Source organism: Capricornis sumatraensis, chromosome 18, assembly GCF_032405125.1.
Source record: "Capricornis sumatraensis isolate serow.1 chromosome 18, serow.2, whole genome shotgun sequence".
NCBI lineage: Eukaryota > Metazoa > Chordata > Mammalia > Artiodactyla > Bovidae > Capricornis > Capricornis sumatraensis.
This window is the reverse complement of record NC_091086.1, coordinates 9,429,545-9,455,986: the sequence shown is the minus strand read 5'-3', so window position 1 is coordinate 9,455,986 and position 26,442 is coordinate 9,429,545. Positions and strand designations below refer to the sequence as shown.

Sequence of the window (26,442 nt, the reverse complement as noted above, 5' to 3'; positions counted from 1 at the left end):
ATCGTCGTCTTTTTGCGTTCAGTAGAATATAAGATTCATGAGAGCAGGACACATACCGGTCCTATTCATTGCTTGTTTTAGGTTAGGTTCCTCCAGAAGCCAGTCCTGGGACAAGGATGTGGAATTGAGTAGTTTACCTGGGAGGTGACTGCAGGAAGTAATGGTAAGGGGGTGCAGGAAAGGAGACAGGGAAGAGAAAGAGGTCAATAAGGGGTGCACTTTTGAGAAGGTTACTACTGCGGGTGATTGGGGCTCAATTTCAGTGGAGAAAGTAGTCTGGGAAAAGGCAAGAGTTCTTCCTATTGGGACCTGGGGTATTGATTTGCCAACTTGGCATTAGTCATTGGCTAAGGGCTGCTCCTAGGAAGTGTTAACAACCTGATTCTTCCTGCCTGCCCTGCCTGCAAACAGAGTGGGGCTATCTTGGCCACAGTCTGCCTGTGCCAGTCAGAGTCATAGGCAAAAAGTCACATGCATTTACAGTCGGCAGCCGTTGAGTCCGTAGGAGTGAGTGCCAAGGGTGTCTGGCAAGACATCTACTACACAGCTGAATCCCCATCAGCAGGCATGATGACTGGCAAATAGTGATAATCTGTTGGATGATTCAGGAGGAGGAGGATCCCTCCAGGATGCCAAGGGGATGGATGTTCCAAGCTGAGGACCTTGTTTCTCTTATACCTCAGTTGCTGAGGGATGCATGGATTCACAAGCGCCCAGGCCTCTTTTTGTTTCTGTGCCTCTGTGGAAACCGCAGAGTTTATTTTTATCTCATTCCTTTATGAAAAGCTTTGACTAATGCTGGCCCATTTCCTTGCAATTGGTCCAACAGGGTGTCCTTATCTCTCTACCCACCAGGATGACCAACGTCCTTTCTGTTGCTTATTCATCTGAGGACAAGTTTTGAATCTTTCTTCCATTCGGATTTCTCTCTGATATCTCCAGATGCTGATTTTCCTGTCAGTATTAGGTTCTGAGGACTGAATTGGGTTTCTTACTTGTGGTCTGGCCAGGACAGGGAAAAGGGTAGCAGCCCTTCCATTCTTCTAGAGCAAGGGCTCTCAGCCCTAGCTGTATGCTGGAATCACCTGGAGAGTTTTTAACACATGCTGATGCTCAGGGCCCCGCCTCTGGAAATTCTGATTCAGAACCTGGGATAAGGCTCAGGCATTAGGTACTTCAGAAAATTTCTGTGATTCTGATAGGTAGCCATGGGGGAGAAATGCTGGGCTAAACTAACATAGGCATTAAACAAAGGCATCTGGAAAGGTCATAGGTATGTGTAGGTTCAGCTGCAGCTTGATCCAGCAGCTCAATGATCTCATCAATTTCTGGTTTATTTTTACATTGTTTATTAAAAAAAAAGCCAAACCTCTCTGCTTATCTCCTGTGATTCTGGTTTAGCTGTCCTTTGGTTATCAGATAAGCTCTCAGAATTCCCAAATCACTGCAAGCTGTCCTAGGACTGTCTCTTATTCATGTCCAATAGAAGGCAGAACATCTTTGACCCACCGTTCCTAGCACAAGTCTTGAGATTCATGCTGTGTGGACTGGCATATGTACGAAGCCCAGCTCTGAGCCGATGACTGTAGCCAGTGGGATGGTTCAGATCCTGTGCTCACTCATAGCCCTGGGTATGGTCAGTTCCCCACTGTAGCTCTGTATGCGTTTGACTATCACTGGGCAGCTTCTAAGGAATTCTGATATCTGGGTTCTACCCTCAGAGATTCTGCTTCAATTGGTCAGGGGTGGGGTCCAGGTGTTGGCATTCTTCAAAGCTCCCCAGTTGATTATGAACGTGTAGCCAGGGTGGAGAACCATGGCCTAGACATTGTACAACCTCACGAGGCAGGTGTGTACCCAGTGTGGGGAGGGTCACAAGTAGAGATCCTCTGCTTGGGCCTAACTGTATGCCTTGTTAGGGGCCAGCCACATGTCCAGCAGCCTTAGATGACTGCATGGCTGCACTCAGGAAGCTCAAACAGAGGCAGAGCAGTGGCCTCTGTATTCCTAGCCAGAAGAAGCAGTAGCCAATGGCAACCAGATTGCGAGTATTTCATGCATGCAGAGGTGTGGTGACCTGCTCTTGCACAGATCCCTAAGATACCTGAGGTATCCACAGATACCTAAGGCTTCCCCTTCTCTGTATCTGTTTCCTCATCTGCTATTTGGGTTCAAAAAATGCCTTTGCCTCTCGGAGCTGACCAGAGATGAGTGAGATTTGTGTGAGGGACCCTTGGCTCCTCGAGGGGAGACAGAATCCCCTAGAAGGAGGCTCTAGGACACTGTGGGAAGAGTGCACTCTTTCTAGGGAGCTGTGCTACCTTAGTCAGTGTCCCTTACCTCTTTGAGCGTCAGGGTCCAGACCAGCGAGATGAAGACTCTACCTTCCAGAGCATTCTACCATAAAATAAGGTCATGTATATCAGCCCTTAGTGCAGCCCTTGGCAGTAATAGGGGTTCAGTACATGGCTTTCTTTCCAAGAATGCCACTGTTAACTCTTAATCTTTTTAATGTCAAACGAGGAAACCAAGACTCCCAGTGTTTAATAAAAGCAATTATTTGCTGTTTATAGGCTGGAGTGTCTTGATCAACTCCTGGATTCCAAGTCCCTCAGCAGAAGGTCTTGCCCACCACTTCATCTCTGTATCCCCAACCACGCCATGTGAGGCTCCAGACTTTCTACACCAGAGGGTCTTGGGAGTGGCAGTTGTGCTGGAAGGGACAATGTGAAGAGTCTCATCTTTAAGCTGCCTTTGCTTATGGTCACAGTCTTTGCATTTGAATCAGATATTTGCCTGGGGGAGGGTGATGCTCTGCTTAGCACAGTGCCTGGCACAATGGAAGTACTAACAACTGGATGCCAAAGGAATGGACTAGCCTCCCCTTTTCATAACTTACCTTTTCTGCCCAATGTAGTCATGGATGAAATGAAGATTAAGAGTGTAAGAAATAGTTCTGTTTATTGATTAGAAGATGGTATAAAATCACAGCGATTTGCAGGCATCCTGGGCTTTCTGGGGGGGGGTCATGCAGTGCTGGACTCAGGCAGGAGATGGAGTGGGGCATGGGTCACTGGGCACCGGCTCCCTTCCTGCACTAGTAGCGCGGATGCTAGCATGAGAGGGCACTACTGTCCTTGCCTCTGGAAACGGAGCACATGGGCAGTTTGGGTCATCAGACAATGCCGTGCTTAATAGTTCAGTCCTATCCTACATATGTTAGGTGCTGGCTCTCCCAATCTAGTCATGGTAGATTCTGACTGTGCTGTATAACACTCATTCTTCCCACCAAAGAAAGGAAACAGGCACATTGGTTTGGGAGGCCGGAGGATGGTGCGTGTTTGGCTCAGGTCATCTTGCTTCCAGATACATCAAGGTCTGCTGGACTTGGAGGCAGTGGCCTGGGACACGCAGCAGAAAAGTGTGCGCTACTGTTTAAGCTCAAGCAGAGGGACCTTCCACAGGGCAGCAGTGTGAAGAGATGAGCATGCTTCCAAAAGAAACCCGACTTCATCTTGTCTCTCTCGAGAAGAGGGAGGAGGAAAAGCTGGCAATCAGAGACTGAGCCACATGGTCCTGGGTTCCATAGTGTGTCTACATAGAGAATTCTTCCAAAGTGTAAAAGGTGTTTCCGTCCCAAGAGTTAGTGTGTAAAATCAGCAGGAGGGCCAATCAAGGTGCTCAGTTGGCTGTTTAGTACATCTCTGAGAGCCGGATGGCTGCGTTCACAGTTACATGACATTTTGGAACAGCTGGAGAGACCTCATGATGTTGTCATCCTGGGAAGGGAGTGGGAAGGGAAGAGGATGGTTAGAATTCTCTGAGGCTTCTCCCTGAGAAGCTCTATAACTGGTGAGCACATCTCCCAGAATGAGGGACTTCCCTGGGGGTCCAGTGGTTAAGAATCTGGCTTGCAATGCAGGGGATGTGAGTTTGATCCCTGCATAGGGAACTAAGATCCCCCATGGCAAGGGGCAACTAAGCCTGTGCAAACACTACTGAGCCTAGAGAGATTAATAGCCAGGACATGGAAGCAACCTAGATGTCCATCAGCAGATGAATGGATAAGAAAGCTGTGGTACATATACACAATGGAGTATTACTCAGCCATTAAAAAGAATTCATTTGAATCAGTTCTGATGAGATGGATGAAACTGGAGCCGATTATACAGAGTGAAGTAAGCCAGAAAGAAAAACACCAATACAGTATACTAACACATATATATGGAATTTAGAAAGATGGCAATGACGACCCTGTATGCAAGACAGGAAAAAAGACACAGCGGTGTATAACGGACTTTTGGACTCAGAGGGAGAGGGAGAGGGTGGGATGATTTGGGAGAATGTCATTCTATCATGTATACTATCATGTAAGAATTGAATCGCCAGTCTATGTCTGACGCAGGATACAGCATGCTTGGGGCTGGTGCATGGGGATGACCCACAGAGATGTTATGGGGAGGGAGGTGGGAGGGGGGTTCATGTTTGGGAACACATGTAAGAATTAAAGATTTTAAAATTAAATAAAAAAAATTAATTTAAAAACAAAAACAAAAACAAAGCAAGAAGCACCTTCTCTGGCCTTAAACAGAAAGTCAGAAGAAACAGATTATCCAGCAAAGCAGTCAAGGCTGCTTCTTTTAAGAAGCTGTGGGGAAGCGCACTGTATCAAATGCGCTTTCTGTACTTACAGAGATGATCGCATGTTTTTTGTTTTATTCTATGATGTCATTAATCACAGTGATTAGTTGTTGAAGGTTAAACCATTCTAGCAGTCCTGTAATAAACCCTATTTGTTCATGATGAATTATGCTTTTTACATATTGCTGGACTTGTGTTTTCATGCCTGTGTCCAGAAAGGATACATTAGCTTCCCAAACTTTGTATCTTGTAGTGGCCTTGCCAAGTTTCCATAATAGGGTTATGACAGCTTCATGAATCAAACTGAGAAGTTCTCTCTTTTTCTCTGTGTCCTTGAGTTTGCGTATGATTAGCATCATTTTTTTGTTAAGTGTTTGGAAGAATTTACTAGTGAAGGCATCTGAGCCTGACATTTTCTCTGTGGGAAAATTTGAAATACAGATACAATTTCTGTAACAGGCATAGGACAATTCAAATTTTCTGTTTCTTTTTGTGCTGGCTTTGATAAGTGGTATTTTGTAGGGAGTTTGTAGACTTCATATATTATCAAATTTATTGGAAAATTGAACTGTTAACTTTTTAGTGCCTGTAAAGCTTCTGGTGATGTCACCCTTTTAATTCTGGATATTGATAATTTGAGTATTCTCTCTCTTTTTTGTTTAAATTGGTCTTGTTAAACACTTATCAATTTAATTAATTTTCTCAAAGTGGCAATTTTGGGATTTACTGATTTTCTTATTGTATGTCTCTATTTTATGTTCTCTATTTTATATTTTTCTGTTGTATATTCTCTCAGGAGTAAGTATGAGATGTAGAAAATCCTCAAATGTTTGGATCTTAACACGTTTCAAATTCCATGTGTCAGAGAAAAAATATCTTAAATTAAAATATGAAAATATGACATCAATAATCTAGGAATTTAAAGCAGTACTCAGCTAAAGCAGTACTCAAGAAAATTTATCCCTTTAACTGCTTATATTAGAAAAGAATGGTTGAAAACCAATGATCCTAAACCTCTGTCTCAAAAATGTAGACGAGCACCTAGAAAACTGAATTAAAATTAAAAAGCAGAAGGAAGAAAGTAATCTGGAGCACGTGCATGCACGCCGAGTTGCTTCAGTCGCGACTGCGTTGCCATGCCCTCCTCCAGGGGATCCTCCTCATCGAACTCACGTCTCGTTAGCTTTCCTGCCTTGGCAGGCGGGTTCTTTACCACTAGCGCCACCTAGGAAGCCCAGTTTAGAGGACACATGAATGAAACAGAAAGCGGACTAAAGCAGAGAAAGTCAACAAAGTTGATTACGGGTATTTGAAATCTGTTAAAAGCACATGCATTCGGAAGCAGGGCTGCCTATATTCTAATTCTGGCTCTGTTACAAGTGGATCATAGTACCTACTTACAGGGTGGTTTGTGAAAAAAACCAGTGAGGTAATGAATAGCTATAGAAGTTGCTAATGTGAGAAACTAAACTGATTAAAAACCTGTCAAAAACCATAGTACAATCAAAGCATAGTCAAAAAGCATAGTACAATAGGGCATAGTATTTAAAATTAAAATGATATAGTTCAAGTTCCATCTCAATCATAATATCTGAACTTTGCAATACCTCAGTTTTCCCTTCTTTAAAATGGGTATGATGAGCACTGGTGGTTAGCCAGCTCATAATGATTAAAATGTGGAAATTTTTCTAACCGTGTTGGTAAATAACTGCTGACCTGAGCCTCTCTTTCAGCAACTTCCCCTCTGGCTGCCTGATAACCGGTTCAGAACCCCTAGACTACCCAAAGATTCACCAGCTAACAGGTTAGTAGCAAGCTTAGCAGGGCTTCTCCAAGCCACTGGTCAAAGTCAGTTAAGAAAGATCAATTCTCAGTCTATTCTAGCTTTTAAATATATTGACTATGTGAAGTTTATGTAATGTGCCTAAAACCTGGCTGGTGCTCACTACCTGTTAATAACTTCTCCTCTCTCCCACTTTCTTGCACCTGCAGTTCTTACTAAGAGGAGATCAGAGTAACTGTATATCTTTCTGAAACAAAGTAGGGGTATAGATGCATTTTTCTAAATTAGAGGAAAGTGACTATTTCCAGTTCAGTCTCTGGCTGACTCTGGGGCCAGTGTATCCTTTGGAACACAAGCATCAGTGGAGACCCACTGAATTAGGATCTGCATTTTAATAAGAACTTCAAGGAGGCTGGTTTGCACATTAAAGTTTTTAAAGCATTGGCCAGGGCAATTGTGCTAAAATGGAGCTTTCTAGATCCACACCCAAGATCTAGAGTCTCTGGGATTGAGACCTGGAAATGTTCATTTTCACAATCATCTGAGGCAATTCTTATGCACACTGTGGCTTAAGAATCACAGCTTTAGACTTTTTCCAGCAACTCCCTTATAATCTAGGGCAGTGATCCCCAGTCTTTTTGGCAGCAGGGACTGGTTTTGTGGAAGACAATTTTCCCACAGATGGTGGGGGGGCGGGGAGGGTCGGATAGTCTGGGGATGATTCAAGTGCATTACATTTACTGTGAACTTTATTTCTATCGGGTTTTCCTGGTGGCTCAGCTGGTAAAGAATCCGCCTGCAATGCAGGAGACCCCGATTCGATTTCTGGGTCAGGAAGACTACTGGAGAAGGGATAGGCTACCCACTCCAGCATTCTTGGGCTTCCCTTGTGGTTCAGCTGGTAAAGAATCCACCTGCAATGTAGGAGACCTGGGTTCGATCCTTGGGTTGGGAAGATCCCCTGGAGGAGGGTATGGCAACCCATCCTAGTATCCTGGCCTGGAGAATCCCATGGACTACAGTCCATGGGGTCGCAAAGTTACTTTCACTTTATTATTGCATCAGCTCCACTTCAGATCATCAGGCATCAGATCCTGGAGGCTGGGGACCCCTGGTCTAGGGAGTGGGCCATCAGGCAGAGGAAGATTGAGAAATGACAGTGCTGCCCACTTGGAAGTCTGCAGTTCCACAGAGACCCGCTCTGGGCTCTCACAGCCCCCTGCTCCCCTGCTTAGTCTGTGCGGCTCAACCCGTGCGTGGCCAAAACTGCAGGCCAGTCTAAGGAGTGGAGGCTGCTGAAATCCTGAGCTGTATTGCCGAGGCTGCGGTGGCTCTGAGTCGGAGGACTGCAGGTTGCCCGTGTTCTCCCTTCTTCAGGTCTCCGAGCCCCAGATTTAGAGGTTTTGTGCCCTGGGATCTCTCCTTACCTCCTGACAGGATTCAAGAAATTCATCTAAAGTCACGATGCCATCTTTATTTTTGTCCATTTTCTGAAAGACACAGGAAGCAGTTTAAAGAAACTGGTAATCTGCATTCCCAAACTTGCTTTTTGCTCACCAACATTCCCCTGACAATTAGGATGGTCTTTCATTGATCAGACAACTCCAGGCTCTGGTTACAGCACTTTGACCCCCATGAGCATCTTTCAAATGGAAACGTTGGCTCTGGATGCTCGTCTTCTCGTCACCCGATTATTCTGCTGACCCCTGGCGTGTCTTGCCCAGTCTCACTCCCAGCCTGTCCATTCGGCAGTGAGCCCCACGAGCATCCTTCAGATGGAAACGCTGGCTCTGGATGCTCGTTCTCTCCTCGCCCGGTTCTTCTGCTGGCCCCTAACATGTCTCGTCCAGCCTCAGTCCCAGCCTGTCCATTTGGCAGCAGGCACACTGGGCATGGGCAGTTCTGCTCCTGTCCGTGGCACCTACTGTGTGTCCTGGAGTCTCCCTGAGCTCCTCTTTTCCCATCTGCAAAGTGGGAGGATTAGGCTAGAATGAGCTCTCGTGTTTGCTGATACTCTCCTGCCAGGCGAATTCTTTTCTTTTTACTAGCATACCACTAAGATCTTGCCACTCTTCTAAGTCACAGATTAACAGCATCCACCTACTTTTTACCAGAGCAAGGCTAAACTCTTCAATTTAAAGATCTCACTCTCGTTTCCAGCCTATCCTAGTTTCCACCTGATTTCCCCTTGTTCCTCAAGCACAAATGCTTAACACCAACGACACAAATGTGCTTAATGACATCTTCCGTATCTACTCTGAGGGCTTCCCAGGTGGCGCTAGTGGTAAAGAACCCTCCTGCCGATGCAGGAGACATAAGAGACACAGGTTCGAACCCTGGGTTGGGAAGATCCCCTGAAAGAGGGCGTGGCAACCCACACCGCTATTCTTTCCTGGAGAATCCCATGGACAGCAGAGCCTGGCAAGTTACAATCCATAGGTTAGCACAGAGTAGGGCACAACCGAAGCAACTTAGCATAATGAATACACTTAACAATATCTCTGATGTATGCACATGTGCGATTTACTGTGATCTCCCAGCCATTTTTATGAAATTTAGAGTCCACACGCTACCACTTATACTTAATGATATTCATCCTTGTTCTCTTCTGTAGTGTATCCTTGTCTATTTAATAAAATAATCTGCTCCCAGGGGATGGTACATCTTGTAATTCTCTGTTTCTTACCACATGTAGTGGAGGCTTGGATACAGAACACTGCTCAGATACTTGTGGGCTGATTGGTCTAAGGTGAGCTTAAAGCTTACACACAGGGTGTGTGCTCTTACCTGGAAGAAGATGTCCACGTGCTGCCTTGGAGTGTCTTCTTTAAGCACAGGATATGTGTATTTCCCCATCATGTCATAGATGGCTTTGACAATATCCATCATCTCCTGGAGAGGGGACACGGAAGCACACAGAGTGGGAAGCAGGAAGTTAAGCTCTTCTCGGTGACAGTCTGGGGCTCTCTGTCTCCCTTGAGAATGAAAGGGATTAAAAGGAACCTCAGCTAGTGAGAGGGAGTTAGAAAGGAAGCTGAAGGGTATATATCCTGGGAGCCTCTTTCCAGGACAATTCTCTTTGTTGTCAGAAGTTCTTGAGTGGCTCACCTCTTCCTGAGCTTTCCCAAGTGATGTGTTATAAGTGGGATTTGAGTGGATTTGTTCATGTACTGAGAGACCCACACCGCATTTGTGGAATACCTTCTCTCTGCTCTGTAATTCCTTTGCGTGACTGGCCTGTGTGGCTTTGTTTGAAGCAGCTGATTGGAACAAATGTGGACATCTGACTACGGAACTGAGTCAGTATGTCGTCATCTCTTGAGAAGTCGGGGTGAAAAGCTGGAGTTTGGGTCAGAGTTGGTAGCATGGGCAAATCATTTCCAGGTTTTAGTTGAGATCAGGGGAGAGCAGACACTGCAAATAAATACAGAGATGAACTTCTGTAAAGCGTAGGCTGGAGCAGATGGAATGGAGGAGATGAGAAATGCTGGGAGAACGGGAGCGCAAGCGGAGAAGTGACGAGGGTGGAGGAACAGAGAGGGGAGAAGGGCGGTGGCAGACGGAGGAGGACACAGATTCTCCCGTGAGGGATTCCTCCTGAGCCTACACACAGATACACGTACCCACACACGCATGTGTTTTCTGAGAAAAGTGGTTGAAGTAGACACAGACAGGGATCGAGAGAAACCCTGGAGAGGCAGGGTCTGAGAATGGTTACCCTATTCACTAAAGCGTCCTCTGGGGTGTCCCCACTGCCAACCGTTCTTGCAGAGGGCAGTGTGGCTGTCCTAAGACAGAGCTGCAGGAGGGAGACGAGAGAGAGGAAGAGATGGATGTAGCGTAGGGGGAGGCCAATGGCTTTCTACTTTTACTGGGGATTAAAATGTGCTACATTAAACTACCTGTAACATTTACCACTTTAACAAGAATTATTTATGTCTTAAAAGATTTTAGAGAAATTACCTATATCTTTACAAGGAAGGTCTCAACTTAAGCCCATTGATGTTGATGGTTTTCTATCTTTGTTACCAAAAAATCCCTTTCTACAAAGACAAAAATTACCCTAGGGCCAGATAGATGTTACGAATCCTTTCATATTTTCTTTCCAACCTTTTAGTAACGTGGAACAGTGATCAGTACATACTCACTAAAATAAGTAAGTGGTTCTTATTGCTCTGTGGATCTGTTTCCCCAAAACTGTGAGCTCTGAGGACACATGCTTGATCCTTCATTGCTAAATTCTCTGCGCCTGGCGCCGTGTCTGCAGGGGCTGGGAGCCCCATATCCGTTAAGTGGCCCCGTGGTGTTTTCCTGGTTACCCTGGCCAGGCATGGTGTTCCATGGGCTTCCTCGATCCCTACTCAGAATGAGGAAAAGGGATGTAGGAACGCAGCCTTGTCTTCAGGATATTTGATGGAGTGTCTACAGACACCCGGAATTTCCAGGTGGCACTAGTGGTAAAGAACCCCCTGTCAATGCAGGAGATGTAAGAGACACGGGCTCTATGTCTGGTTGCAAAGATCCCCTGGAAGAGGGCATGGCAACCCAATGAAGTACTCTTGTCTGGAGAATCCCGTGGACAGAAGAGCCCGGCGGTCTGCAGTCAATGGGGTCGCAAAGAGTCGGACACAACTAAGCGACTGAACGACATGGGTATTTATTTTGCAGATTATAATCCCAAACTATAAATTTGTATTTTGTTGCTCATATTATAATATTAATAGCTTTGGCTATTGTGAACTCCTTCAGGCTGACTTCTATGACCTTCAGATATGCTCTTCACCACCCTTTTTTCTTTAATAGCACTCCCCCCCCCCTTTCTTTTTTTTTGACACTGTAAGATGCTCTAAGATCATCTTGTATTTTCTCTTTCCCAGGCCTGGAATCAACCAAGTCCAAGGAGACCGGTTGCTTTTCTTGGAGAATGGTGTTTAGAGACCAGGGTCTAGGTGCCAGCACTCATTGCTGCATGGAGTCACTGCTCTCGGGACAGAACTAGGGGACATGCACCTGCCCACGAGCCTGCTCAGAAAGGCGTGCTTTAATGCGTCCTTAGCATCCATATGGCTATCGGTTTCTTTCCTGGAGAAGGAAATGGCAATTCACTCCAGTGCTATTGCCTGGAAAATCCCATGGACAGGGGAGCCTGATAGGTTACAGTCCATGGGGTCGCAAAGAGTCGGACGCGACTGAGCGACTTCACTTTCACTTTCACTTTTCTTTCCTGAATAACTTTTATAACAGAAAGGACTTAAAGATAAATTTTGATTGTGCTCTCAGGATTTTCTTTGCTACGATTTTGATGAAACTGTTTCCAAATGACTGCCAGGGGAAGGTCCAGCTATCTTCTCCAGGAAGCTGCTTATCTGCACTTTATTTTCTTTTAAGGAGAATTTTATTAATTCTGCCTCCAGAAAGGTTTGATGGATATTTAATGGGAACAATTTTGTCTAGTGTGTAAATTACAGAAGGGGAGCAGGAGTTAGTAAGATGATTCAGAGATGGAATAATGGTTGAACCAAAGTTGAAGATCTTGTTATACATCTCAATTTAGGGTCCTTTTTAAACTATAGACTTTGTAAAGTAGTATTTGAATATTTTAGACTATCTTTTGTTGTTATTTCATTGCTAAGTCATGTCCGACTCGTTTGTGACCACATGTACTATAGCCCATCAGGCTCCTCTGTTCATGGGACTTCCCAGGCAAGCATAGTGGAGTAGGTTGCCATTTCCTTCTCCATAGAGTATCATATATTTGAGTATATATAGAAGCATTTGATTATTTACAACAGTGAGATAATATACATCCCACTGTAAAAAATAATGTTTAAATGGGATGTATAATGCTAATTTAAATTTATATCTAACTGCTTTTGCATGGTTTTACATGGCCACTTGTTATTCCATTATATATTGGAGTTCTTACCATATCTGCTGTTAGTGGACATTAGAATTTTTCACATTCTGGGGATTGTTCACCACTTTATCTTCAGCACCTAGAACACCTAACAAGCCCTCAAATATATGTTGAGCAAATCCATGACTGAATGTATGAGGAATGGAAATTGGAGGGTTGAGGTGAGGTTTAGAGATATTTGTAACTCCGGACACTGTACCTGGCACATAGGAACTCAGGAAGTGGGATACTACGAGATGCTAAGTCCAAGCTTTGGCTGAGATTCCAGGATACGGTAGATACCAAAGTGAGTTTTGAGATAGGCCTGTGGGCGTCTCACCATCTAGGTACCACACCTACTCTGAGGCTCTAAAGTTGTCCAGCAGTGAAGCTTCAGAAATTATCTGTGATGAGTTATTTAGAGATGGCTGCACCTGATGCCCTGCTGAGGTTTTATTTGTTGTTAAAATAGGTTGTGGCTAATAGGAAAATGGGACGACAGGATGAGATGGTTGGATGGCATCACGACAGAGGATAAGACAGTTGAATGGACATAAGTCTGAGTAAGCTCCAGGAGTTGGTGATGGACAGGGAAGCCTGGTGTGCTACAGTCCATGGGGTCACAAAGAGTAGGACACGACTGAGCGAGTGAAATGAACTGCACTGAATATGATTCAGTTGCAATCTCCTTTTCTGAAAGATCTCCTTTTTTCTCTTCTTGGCGATGTCTGCAATGTTACTATTCCAGTTTTTACCTTTACCTTATGGCCGTTGACCTGTTAAAATGCAAATCACACTGGGAAGAGTTATTCTACACTGAAATAAATCATTTATACCCCCTTTGGAATGTGCATTGAATAACTGAGATTGAATAAATGAATCTGCTTAATCCTGAGTGTCCATGAATGGGACAGGGTAGGACAATGGGGGAGGTCAAAGGTGACCTTCATTTTGTCAGGAACCAACTCTGCCCCAAAGCAGATCCTCCCTGGTTCAGCCCATTTCATCCGCACGACTGGGGCTATTTTCTCTCTAATTAGCTCTCTCATGCTCCTAGCCTCAGCTCACTTACCTCTTTGTTTATGTATCCATCTTTATTGATGTCATACAAATTAAAAGTCCATCTTAGTTTCTCATGGACGGTTCCTCTCAGTAAAATTGACAGAGCGGTTACAAAGTCCTGAGAAGTGGAAGAAGCATGAGACATTAAGCAGCAAACCACTGGGTGGGGCGGTGCTCTGTCTGTGGGTCAGACTCCGTGACTGTCTTTACAAAATGGTGTCGCCCAGGTCCTCTGTCTCCTGAAGGATGTGGCCAAGCTCAGCAAAGTACGCCACCCACCTTCCACTGCCTACCTTGCCCCATACTGGGGAAGGAGCTTCTGGAGGAAGAAGGGAAGTCAGTGTGTGCTGACATCGGCTATCGCCTTACCCACTGGCAGCAATTACCGTGCAAGTGGTGGCATCATCTGGCAGCTGAGAGTGTAGACTCTGGAAACATACCACCTGAGTTCAAAGCCCTCCTTTACCTCTTACTGTCTGACCTTGGGAAAACCACTCTGTCTCTCATTATCTTACTTTCCTCTTCTGTAGACTGGTAATACACAGCAGAACCCTACCTTGTTAGGGCTATTGGAAGGGTTAAATGAGTTAATACGTGTAGAGTGCTAAGTGCACATGTGAGCCGTTAGACTGTTAGTCCCCGAGGCCCTGAGTTCTTGGAGGACAGTTGTTTCTTCTGTCTTCAGAAAATCCTTCTTAAATGGTAAAGAACTGAAGCATTGAATGATCCACTCCTCCCAACATGCCTGTCATTTAAAGGAAGAGTTGATGGGGCCCTGGGGCCTCTGAGAGACAAACATACCTCAAACTTCACGGAGCCTGTCTGCGTGGTGTCGAAGGCATGGAAGAGGTAATGGGCATACATGCTGGCATCTGCAAGGCACAGAAGGAGAGGCAGGTGATGGGAACAGGGACGCCGCACAGGGGAGGGAGATCACTTAAAACCAATAAGAAAGAGGAGAGGGTGATGCTGGGGTGATAGAAAGGAAAAGGTTGCTGAGTGGGAAAAGCCACTGCTGTGAACTGAGGCCTGTCTGGTTTTCCTGGGGTTTAGGGGGGAGGTTCTAGCAAAAGCTAAGACAGGTTTGCCCTAAGTCTAGCCATCCCTGGAGAGACGCTCCTGTCTCCGTGTACAGTTCTTGTTGGATGAATGAGCTGGTCCTGTGTGTAGAAGATGTTCTTCCGGATGGCAGCACAATGCCACGGAGTGCGCACCCACTAAGGGTCAGATGACCTGGACTCCGAGAGCAGTTCTGTCACTACCTAGCTGTGTGACTGCAGGGACGTAACACAGCCTCTCTGAGCTTCACCTTCCCATCTCGGCACACAGTTTAGCTTTTCACGTAGTCATATCATTAGAACCATCGTTGTCTGCCACATAGTCAAAACTCAATAAAGAGTGGCTCAACAGGACTCAACAAATAGTGGGTCTGGGGCCTGCATGGGACGAAACTGTCCCCAGCGGGGGGAGGAGCCCTGTACTGGAACTCACGCCTGAGAAGGCGCCTATTTGCTGCCGAGGGAGGCGTATAAGAAATAGAGCCCCCAAAGTGTCTGGGACACTTGGATCTCTGTCTCATCGGCACCCAAGGAATGGGTCCTGCAGGAGATGGCTCCTGGGCAGGAAGTAAGTTGACATGTGACACACGGAAGCCATGGGAAGCCTCTGATGCCCCAGACCCCGGGGCCAGAGCAGGTGCCCGCAAGAGTCAGGCAGGGTGGCAGAGCGGCTGTGAGCCTGGCACACAGGCTAACCTTATTTATAAGCACGATTTTATTCACCCTGCATCTTTTAGGATTCCTTTATTTTTATAGCTTCTGGTATTTACTAAAGTTCTTTTTCAAAATCCCACCTTGCCTCAGCCCTTTAAAGGAAAAGACGGAGCATGGCGCAGCGGCAGGTGGGCCTAACACAGCAGAGCTTTGGACACACACTCTGGGGCCCGATCCTGGTCTGCCGCTCTCTAGCTGTGCGATCTGCAGCGAGCTGCTTAGCCTCTCTGAGACTCAGAGGCCCCATTCTCCCATAACCACACCAGCTTTCAACACACTTTATGATACTGCTTTATCACTACCGTCTCTGGGAGAAGGCCCATTTTCAGAGCTCTTTTCTGCTAAAGCTTTAGTGGATTCCACATCTTGCAGTAGGGGAGGAACGCTGCTCTGAGCTCACCCCAACCCTGAGGAGGAGGCAGACAAGGCCCCATGGCCCTGGAGGAAGGAAGCCTGCCGGAGAGAGCAGGGAGGGAGCCAGAGGGAGCAGAAAGGGAGCCGGAGGTTGCAGAGAGGGAGCCGCAAGGGGTCTCTTTCAAGACGGAACTCACCTCCGTGAGGGAAAAACTGAGCGTAGATCTGCTTGAACGTCTCTTCATTGACCACACCGCTGGGGCACTCCTGTGTGAGGGAGACGGAGTCAGTGGGCGAGGCTGAGAGCTTTGGGGGTCCTCGTGAGCCCTGGTGGACGGGGACCGGGTAACCACCTGTGCACTTCCGTGACTCCAAGGAGAGTGGCTGGAAGTTCTACTTTAGGACTAGGACTGGAGCTGCTTTGCAAAATGGTGAGATGTTATCAGAGAACGGGCACTGTGAGGTGGGAGTCTGGGCTGTGGGATTTTTAATAGAAAGATTTGGGTTTGGATCCTGGCTCAGCCCCTTCTATGCTTTGTGACTTTGAGTGAGTCAGCCCTGATTCTCAGCGTCCTTACCATGAGAATGTAAAACAGGGCTACCAGTATCTTCCCAGCCAGGCTCTCAGGAAGTTAAATGTATGAAATCATGAGATTTCACACGTTGGCTACTTCAGTCTGTGAGCTGGGTCAGCAGCAGACCTAAATCCCCACATTTCCAGGATAATGACACTGATGGTGTGATGGGCTATCCTGAGGCGAGTATCTAGGCCAAAGCTGTGCCACCCTGCCAGGTCTGGGCCACCAACTGGCTTCCCATCCACCGAGACTGCCTCTTTCTTGCTTGGCACCTTTCTCTCTAGCTGGTGAGCGACTGTGCTCTCCTGACTCCTTTATAGAATGGCCTTCCTTACGTATATGCAAAAATCTCTTGGAGGGGTCCCTTTGGCATTTGAGAGAGTGAAGTCCCAGGTGGGAAATCCTGCCTGGGCCTTCAGAGGCCGTGTGGGTCTTACATTTTTGAAACCTCGGTAAAGGACTTGCAGCTCCCTCTTGGTGAAGTTAGTCTGTGCCTCCAGCTGCTCCAGCCCCTCAGGCCGATGGCAAACCATGGTCATCTCCAGCTCATCTTCAATCTTATCTGGAACCAGAAGAGATGGCATTGAGGTGGCTCACCTTGGTGGTCACTTGTCAGACTGTAGCCTGGGTTGTCAGAAGTGGGGTGTGGTGACCAGGACATAGGGTCATGGGCTGGGGGGTCACACTGCAGATGACCTTCTTGCCTTGAGCCCCACCTCTCTATTCAGTCACTTTCTATCTCACCATCAGTCCACCACTCCAGGTGTGTTGGACACCACCTATGGAGGGAACTTCAGCCTAGGAGATACATGTGTTCCAAGTGCTAGAAATAAGTCCATACAAAAACATTTCCTTGTCTTTCAAAATATCTGTTTTGTATATTGTTTGCTCCCCACTGAATATTCCACTGCCCATTTGAATATTCCAGAGACACAGGTAAGTGAGCAGATGGATTAACACCCTCCAAACAGAAAAGGGAGACAAATCTACTAAAAAACCATAAACTCTCACCATCTGGGAAACTAGAGGTAGGCTAGCTTGATTTGGCAAAAAGTACAAATTATAGCATGTTAAATATTAATTAAAAAATATGAAACCATTTCCCAGTATTGTAATATCTAACAGACATCCTTAAATAGTAGGAAAGTAGCTTAAATGGGAGCTACTTTACATAAACGAAAACTTGGGAAGCATTTGAAGGGCTCTACAAACAACTGTTTTAAGTACTCTGCAAACACCTGTTTACATGTACTACAGGGCGATAGTTTTTCACTATTATTTAGGAAGCTTTAGGCATTTAAAGCATCCTATTGCTCTGTCCATCTCCTGTTGAAGGATTGGAAAATCCAAATAAGCGGAACTTTAAACGTTTTACCATCATCACTGGTCTTCCCTGGTGGCTCAGCTGGCAAAGAATCCACCTGCAATGTGGGAGACCTGGGTTCAATCCCTGGATTGGGAAGATCCCCTGGAGAAGGGAAGGCTACCCACTCCAGTATTCTGGCCTGGAGAATTCCATAGTCCATAGGGTCACAAAGAGTCGGACACGACTGAGCGACTTTCACTTCACTTCAGTTTACCACCATAGAAGAGTTTTCCTTTGGGACCTACCAGAATGGTTTCTACAAATTTACTTCAATCAAGAATCAATTGCCATCTAACCTTCCTGGACCATTGTTGTAGGCAGGCATCACCAAATCCATGAATTGAATAACTGTAAATATGAACTGGCAAGAGTAGTGATGAGATGGGCAAGCTTCTGGAAATGTACACACACCATCATATCCCATGATGGTGGAGAGTGAGGATAGGCTGTTTCTGTCTGAGAGGATAGGGTGGGTACATCATACCCTGTGCATTTCCCTAGCTAGCGTCAGTCTCTTTGCATCAGATTCTTCCTGCAATTGTTACTTTTCCTTTTGAGACAATGACTCCAATGAAAAAGGAATCCATCAAAGTCAGTTTATATCTTGTACCTCTTCTCTGAAGTAATGGACATTGGGGTAGAGTTCCAAGGGAGAGGCAGAAGAACTTGGTGACAATTTCCAATTGTTATCTTTTTTATGTGCTAGGGAACACAGGTCATCTTATCCTACAGGGATCAGAGCATATTGCTCAATATAAATGACACTTTGTTTACACAAAATAGCTGCCAGTGGCCAATTTCCTTATAATTTAAATAGAGCCTTTAATTATTGTTATGTTTCCAGCTAACAAGTTAAGTAGCAATTATGAAACACTATCGCATTCTCAAACAAACAAATAATCCCACAGAAGTATAATTCAGAATTCTCCCATATATTTTTAACTCATTTAAAAATAGAAAACAAGTTGTTGGTTTAAATCTTCTAACATTAGATTCTAGTAGCAAGTTTATTTTTAAAATGCACAGAAATTTAACAGTGAAAAGAGGTGAAAGTTACATTAAAAGGTAAACAAGGAAGACATGAAAGTATTTTTAGAAGAACTAATGTATTTTTGAAGGCATCTAGTATACCTTTTCAAGTCTGTCTTATCCAGAAGCTTAAAAGATTTCTCTTTTCAGTATTGACTATGATCAGATCCTTCACAAGCTCAGGGAAATTCCTTTGCAGAAGTTTGAGAGACTCTGACTCAGAAACTGCACTTGCTTACCATCTCTCTCATTAAAAATCCACTAAGTAATTATAGATATATCAAATATTAAACTCACTTCATTAAGACAGAACTGGTTTGTTTGCTGGCTGACCAGCAGGGTCAATTTCCCATATCAAAGAGATTCTATAATATCTGAATATTTGGATGTTGACTGCCAAGCTTTTGTTTGGCTTTTTCATCACCCTCTAATTGTCAGACTGTGATCACATCAGTTACTGAAGAAAATTTACATATTTGGGATTCAAAATGCTAGTGCTGGGAAATCACTGGTGTGGTGAGTGTTAGGGGCTTAGACCAGTGGTTCTTAATTTTTTTCATTGTAAGAATTACAATTTACATCACAATCCATATACATAAAGGAAAAATTTTGTAAAATGTTTTGAAGCAAAGGTTTCCTGAAATAATACTTTTTCTCACGAATGGGAACTGTCCTCTGTCCTCAATTTTAATCTATTCCTTTTAAAAAATGTGCTAATTATGACCCTCATGGTCATGATTTGGGAACGGACAACACTAATTTGTTTAAACCTAGAGCAATCTTATGGGAATCTTGGAGAAGGAAATGGCAACCCACTCCAGTGTTGTTGCCTGGAGAATCCCAGGGATGGGGAAGCCTGGTGGGCTGCCATCTATGGGGTCGCACAGTCAGACACAACTGAAGTGACACAGCAATCTTATGGGGGTGCCCATAATCTAAGCATTCTTTCCTTCACACCAGCTGCCCCTTCTTTTTCTTTGTAAGGTTCACGGTTCTGGCCACTGTAGCTATATTCCAAAGCAACCTTGGAAGGAGCTGTGGAGCTTTTCACATCCCTGTTTTCCCCTGGGGAGCCTCTGAGTGCTGTCCAAGTGGTCCTACTAAAGGAAAGAGGATGGTCCAGCATCCTGGTTGGAGGAAAAGGATACAGAATTAATAGATGGGAGCCTCCTTGACAGTTTCTTCTGAGGTTTGTTAAAAGTTTCTGAAGCCAAGTGCTACTTGTTATTACTATTTTTGTTATTAAAAATAATGATGAGCCAGTTGCAAAGTCAGGTTGAATTTGAATGAAAAAGATAAAAATTAACCCAGAGGGTGAATACAATGGGGATAACCACAAAGCAAGAATAAATCAGAGTATCTTTTGTTTGTAAATTGCCTTTATCCTGTAGAATGTTTTCATGCCCATTGTCCCATTACAACCTGTGTGTGGTGGGGATGGGGAACATTACCCTCTCCATCAGAATATTAGGAAGATGGGTGTCCTAAAAGATCAAGAGTTTTTCTAACTATAAGAACCTTAAAAAGTGATGAACAGTCCAATGCTGGGGGTAGTTAAAGCAAGATACAGTACCAGAATAACATCTAATGACTGTAGATGTTATACGGGTAGTTCTCAGACTGAAGGCAAGTTTGGAGAAGATGATTCAGATTATGTGGGCTTTAATGTTTCGGGGCCACAGGCTCTTCCGAGTTTGGATGAAAGCTATAGGCCCTCTCAGAAAAAGAAAATGCACCTAACTCACATTCCCTGAGCTCCTGTCTCTTTCAAACTCTCGGAGCCCACGTTAAGGACTTCTAGCGCAGGAGAAGTTCTCCACCCTCTGTTGCCTCTGCCTTTGCCTGAGTCCTGGCTCACAGAGTCAGTTGGAGACAGAACCGGACCTCAAATCCGGCCAGTCCAGGCAGACCTGGCTTCCACGTGCCTCTGCAGTGGCTTCTGCTTCCCTCCAGCACAAGCTGCACAGTGGTTTGTAACCAGCCTCGCAGTAGTTCTGCTTTTGGCAAGCTCTCTGCCCGTGTAAGAGTGAGGTGCTTACACTATGAGCAGTCTGTGGTCTCCTCCCTGGTAAGGGGTCTCCTCTGTTAGGTTCACAACCACGGTAGGATGAAAGACCATGGCCATTTCCATCTCCTTCTCCTTGGACTGGAAAATATTTTCTGGATTGGATTTTGTACCAACCACCTAGCTTTGAGGTTGCAAAATGAGTTGGTCCTTGGCTTGAACAGAGTTCAAAGACAGGTCTTGTTTGGCCTAGAAAATGTATTTTGTTGGGAATTTCCAATATTTAAAGATGAGAGATTCATGCACAAGTTTGGATTTCTAGTTTCTCTTGGAAACTGAGATTCTCTGACCACTTTGGCAGCAGTTTATCAGAGCTGAGCCGGGGCCGGCCCCTCGAGCAATGACGACCTGTAGTGTGCCCTCTGTCTCCCTCTGCGTGACTTCATCTCGTCTCTCTGCCTAGTCCTGCAGGCATCTGAGGTTTTGGTTCCTGATCTCTACCCACGTACCCTGCCACCCACCTCCCTTTCACCTATCTCGTAACACCCAGACTACCACCTTCTCTCTTCCTCACTATTTGTTTATTTAAACACGTTTTGCTTTGTTTCACAAAGGATTTGAAGTTGATTATATGAAACACATATAAAAAAATAAAAAGAGATAAAGTAATAAGAAAAACTGCCTTGGAAAATATTAATTAGATTAGGAGGTTGAGAGCACAGGGAAAAAGAGAACACAGAAATTCAGGTCATTTGTTCCAAGCAGTTACTACACTTGAGCCACAGATTGGCTCTGAGCTTTTACATGTATCTTATAGTCTGTGAGAGGAAAACATATCAGTTTCTTTAGGGGAAGCAAATTTTCCTATAACTTGTCTCTAAAAGAATGTTTTCAACTGTTTCTATTTAAAAGAAGTTTGCTGACGGGGCACAGAAATTTGGTCTGTGTGAGAAGACTAATGACAAAATACATCCTTGATTAAGAAGCTCTCCCACTGAAAGTAGTGTAACCAAAGCAGTCAAGTTAGTTTAAACTTTTTTTTACCTCTCTGATACTGGTAATACCACCAGGCGATGTCTAGGAAAAAGTAAGAAAACACTTTAACCAAAACCGTTCATCACACAAGCAAAACACACTTTTATTTTCCATGGAAAGTGTGCTCTGAGGGTGTCCAGGTCACCATCCAGCGCAACGTATGTGACGAGGTCTCTTGCTAGCAGAGCTGGAACTGACCTCCCACGGCCAGAACAGCCAAGAGCAATGGGTTACCTTGCAGTGCCCACGGCTTCCAGCAGGGGGCTCATTGAGCATGCCCGCAGCCATGCAGCCATGCAGCCCGAAGAAGGGTGGGTGGCGAGGGGCAGGGGATGCACGGATGTGGATGGTCTTGGAAATATCGGCATGTTTGATTGAAGAATGCCTTATAAGATAACCCTCCACAATAGAGGCCCCATTGCTGCAATCTGCCATTTTGTGATTTGAAGCTGCATTCTTGAAGGATTCTTCACTCACTCACTCAACAACAATCAGTGAAGTATCTACTATGTGTACATTGATGAATGAACAACTGTGTTCCCTGCTCTTGTGGAGCTTACAGTCTACGAGTCTTTGCTTCTCTCTTCCCCTCTCAGTCGTGATAAGTAACACAGATGCAGAAAAGGATAGAGGGTTACTGAAAAAATGAGTTAGTACTTTGGGATGACAAGACAGATTGGTTGCAGGCAAAATCCCCTATTACACTGAATATAAAACATGAGACAAAACATCAAACCTGGAAAATCCTCCATTTATTTCATGGTGGAGTTGGGTGGAACTAGGTCCCAGAGAGTGGGAAACAGGTTCTAGTTGCTGTTCTTCTGTTGGCCTTTTTGGGGCTATTTTGGGATCATCCTAGCTTTCTCTGTATCCCTGATCAACAGTGCATAAAGCAGACCAGCCACCACCTTGTGTGTCTGAGTCATTCCTTACCCACAACCCTAGACAGGAAAGGCTTCTTTCCCTGCTGCTCCTGAAAGTGGTGGGACAGGTGAGTGTCCTATGGCATTTCTGCTCTTGTTGCCCGACCTGAATCCTGCGGGAGAAACTTATTTTACTGGATGTGTCACTCTCATAGGTAGCATTTGTATTTATTTTTCTAATAGAGGCTAATTTTAGAACAGTCAAGGTTATGGAAAAATTGTGCAGGAAATAGAGTTCCTATGCACTCCACCCTTACAATGTCACCTATTTTAACATCTTGACTTGGTATGGTATATTTGTTACAATGGACAAACCAGGGTTGATATATTATTTTAAACTAAAACCCGTAGTTTACATTAGCGTTCACTCTGTGTGGTACAGTCTTGTAGGTTTTTATAAATGTATAATGCCTTGTATCCACCATTACAGTATTCTACAGAATAATTTTACAGTTCTAAAAGTATAGCATTCTTGTAGCGATACGTCTACAAATATGGTCTAAATTCTCTGGCATTCCAGGAATGTAACAGGTATTGGGAGAGAGATGAAAAGATACAATGTCTACTCATAAAGAGTTCTTAGACTGATGGGTAGGGCACACGCATAGACCAAGATTACAAACTCAAATGCCAATTGTTGTTGTTGCTCAGTCGCTAAGTTATGTCCAGCTCTTTGTGACCCCATGGACTGTAGCATGCCAACCTCTTCTGTCCTCCACTATCTCCCAGAGTTTGCTCAAATTCATGTCCATTGAGTCAGTGATGCTGTAATTCAGGTGAGTTTGGTAATATAAGTACAACCATAGAGAATGCTGGGGACTGAGAACTGGAGAGCCATTGCCCCATGAAAGAGAAATAGCTGTTATGCAGCCAGTTGTTGTCATGTAGAATTTAAGCCTGGTGAATCCACATCTTTAGGTTTTTCAAGAGATGCTACAATTGAAAGATGATTTGTTTCCTGATTCTTAGCTGTTATTGATGTGTTTAACATTTATATATATAGCATTGGACAAGTATAATATTACTGTTGGTAGAATATTATGGATTTCTGGAATAGCATTCTTCTTTGGCAAATCATTCCAAGCTCTGTATATGTGTGTGTGTGTGAGCTCTGTATATGTGTGTGTGTGTGTGTGTGTGTGTGTGTGTACTCAGTCACTCAGTTGTGTCCAACTCTTTGTGATCCCACGGACTGTAGCCAACCAGGTTCCTCTGTCCATAGGATTTCCCAGTCAAGAATACAGAAATGGGTTGCCATTTCCTTCTCCAGGGGATCATCCCGACCCAGGGATCAAAATCATGTCTCTTATGTCTCCTGCGTCGGCACTAGGAGGATGGTAATGCCATTTGGATGGCATGGGGACAGAAGTCACAGGGAAGGTTTCAAGGGAAAGTGATCATTTATTGAGTCTTGAAGGAAGAAGGACAATGGAACAGCATATGAAAAGTCACAGAAGCTGAAAGAGCCCTAGAACTGCAAGCTCTCTTGAAGCAGAGCTGACTTCTCACTGAGAAAAACAAGAAAAGGGGGATTTAAAAAAATCACAACTGTTTGGAGAGCTACCAGGATACATATTAAAAAGATCATACATCATGACAAAGTGGGCTTTATCCCAAAGATGCAAGGATTCTTCAGTATCCACAAATCCATCAATGTGATACACCACATTAACAAATTGAAAGATAAAACCCATATGATTATCTCAATAGATGCAGAGAAAGCCTTTGACAAAATTCAGCATCCATTTATGATAAAAATCCTCCAGAATGCAGGCATAGAAATAATATACCTCAACATAATAAAAGCCATATATGATAAACCCATAGCAAACAGTATCCTCAATGGTGAAAAATTGAAAGCATTTCCCCTAAAGTCAGGAACAAGACAAAGGTACTTAGTGTCACCACTACTATTCAACATAGTTGTGGAAGTTTTAGCCACAGCAATCAGAGAAGAAAAAGGATTCTGCTTTTCCAGACTGGAAAAGAAGAAGTAAAACTCTCACTGTTTGCAGATGACATGATCCTCTACATAGAAAACCCTAAAGACTCCACCAGAAAGTTACTAGAGCTAATCAATGAATATAGTAAAGTTGCAGGATATAAAATTAACACACAGAAATCCCTTGCATTCCTACACCCTAACAATGAGAAAACAGAAAGAGAAATTAAGGAAACAATTCCATTCACCATTGCAATGAAAAGAATAAAATGCGTAGGGATAAATCTACCTAAAGAAACAAAAGACCTATATATAGAAAACTATAAAACACTGATGAAAGAAGTCAAAGAGGACACAAATAGATAGAGAAATATTCCATGTTCATGGATAGGAAGAATCAATATAGTGAAAATGAGTATACTACCCAAAGCAATCTATAGATTCAATCCAATCCCTATAAAGCTACCAATGGTATTTTTCACAGAACTAGATCAAATAATTTCACAATTTGTATGGAAATACAAAAAACTTTGAAAAGCCAAAGCAATCTTGAGAAAGAAGAATGGAACTGGAGGAATCAACCTGCCTGACCTCAGGCTCTACTACAAAGCTATAGTGATCAAGACAGTATGGTACTGGCACAAAGACAGAAATATAGATCAATGGAACAAAATAGAAAGCCCAGAGATAAATCCACACACCTATGGACACCTTATCTTTGACAAAGGAGGCAAGAATATACAATGGTGAAAAGACAATCTCTTTAACAGGTGGTGCTAGGAAAACTGGTCAACCACTTGTAAAAGAATGAAACTAGAACACTTTCTAACACCATATACAAAAATAAACTAAAAATGGATTAAAGATCTAAATGTAAGACCAGAAACTATAAAACTCCTTGAGGAAAACATAGGCAAAATACTCTCTGACATAAATCACAGTAGGATCCTCTATGATCCACCTACAAGAGTAATGGAAATAAAAGCAAAAATAAACAAATGGGACCTAATTAAACTTAAAAGCTTTTGCACAACTAAGGAAACTATAAGCAAGGCAAAAAGACAGCCTTCAGAATGGGAGAAAATAATAGCAAATGAAGCAACTGATAAATAATTAATCTCAAAAATATACAAGCAACTCCTGCAGCTCAATTCCAGAAAGATAAACGACCCAATCAAAATATGGGCCAAAGAACTAAACAGAGATTTCTCCAAATAAGACATACAGATGGCTAAAAAACACATGAAAAGATGCTCAATATCACTCATTATCAGAGGAATGCAAATCAAAACCACGGTGAAGTACCATCTCATGCCAGTTAGAATGGTTGCTATCACAAAGTCTACAAACAATAAAAACTGGACAGAGTGCAGAGAAAAAGGAACCCTCTTACACTGTTGATGGGAACGCAAACTAGTACAGCCACTATGGAGAACAGTGTGGAGATTCCTTAAAAAACTGGAAATAGAACTGCCATATGACCCAGCAGTCCCACTGCTGGGCGTACACACTGAGGAAACCAGAATTGAAAGAGACACGTGTACCCCAATGTTCATCGCAGCACTGTTTATAATAGCCAGGACATGGAAGCAATCTAGATGTCCACTGGCAGATGAATGGATAAGAAAACTGTGGTACATATACACAATGGAATATTACTCATCTATTTAAAAGAATGCATTTGAATCAGTTCTAATAAGGTAGATGAAACTGGAGCCTATTATACAGAGTGAAGTAAGTCAGAATGAAAAATACCAATACAGTATATTAACACATATATATGTATTTTAGAAAGATGGTAATGATGACCCTATATGCAAGACAGCAAAAGAGACACAGATGTAAAGAACAGACTTTTGGACTCTGTGGTAGAAGGCAAGGGTGGGGTGATTTGAGAGATAGCATTGAAACATGTATATTACCATATGTGAAGATAGATCACCAGTCCAGGTTTGATGCATGAGACAGGGTGCTCAGGGCTGGTTCACTGGGATGACCCTGAGGGATAGGATGGGGTGGGAGGTGGGAGGGGGTTCAGGATGGGGAACACATGTGC

General features: G+C 44.0%; 1 protein-coding gene across 4 annotated transcripts in view; it reads right to left on the bottom strand.

The window, feature by feature from the left end:
* Positions 1 to 3,731: 3,731 nt before the first annotated feature.
* KCNIP1 (potassium voltage-gated channel interacting protein 1) overlaps positions 3,732 to 26,442 on the bottom strand; it is a 269,574-nt gene continuing 246,863 nt past the window's right edge. For 2 of the 4 annotated variants that reach the window (XM_068990443.1, XM_068990444.1), the window contains exons 2-8: positions 16,524 to 16,648; positions 15,706 to 15,775; positions 14,184 to 14,254; positions 13,393 to 13,500; positions 9,212 to 9,316; positions 7,852 to 7,914; positions 3,732 to 3,779 (exon numbers count right to left, since the gene is read on the bottom strand). In XM_068990443.1, the coding sequence (XP_068846544.1) occupies positions 3,732 to 3,779; positions 7,852 to 7,914; positions 9,212 to 9,316; positions 13,393 to 13,500; positions 14,184 to 14,254; positions 15,706 to 15,775; positions 16,524 to 16,648 (590 nt within the window). Of the gene's footprint in view, positions 3,780 to 7,851; positions 7,915 to 9,211; positions 9,317 to 13,392; positions 13,501 to 14,183; positions 14,255 to 15,705; positions 15,776 to 16,523; positions 16,649 to 20,529; positions 20,552 to 21,530; positions 21,564 to 26,442 lie in introns of those variants that run through there. The other 2 variants (XM_068990442.1, XM_068990445.1) reach the window with 2 other exon arrangements.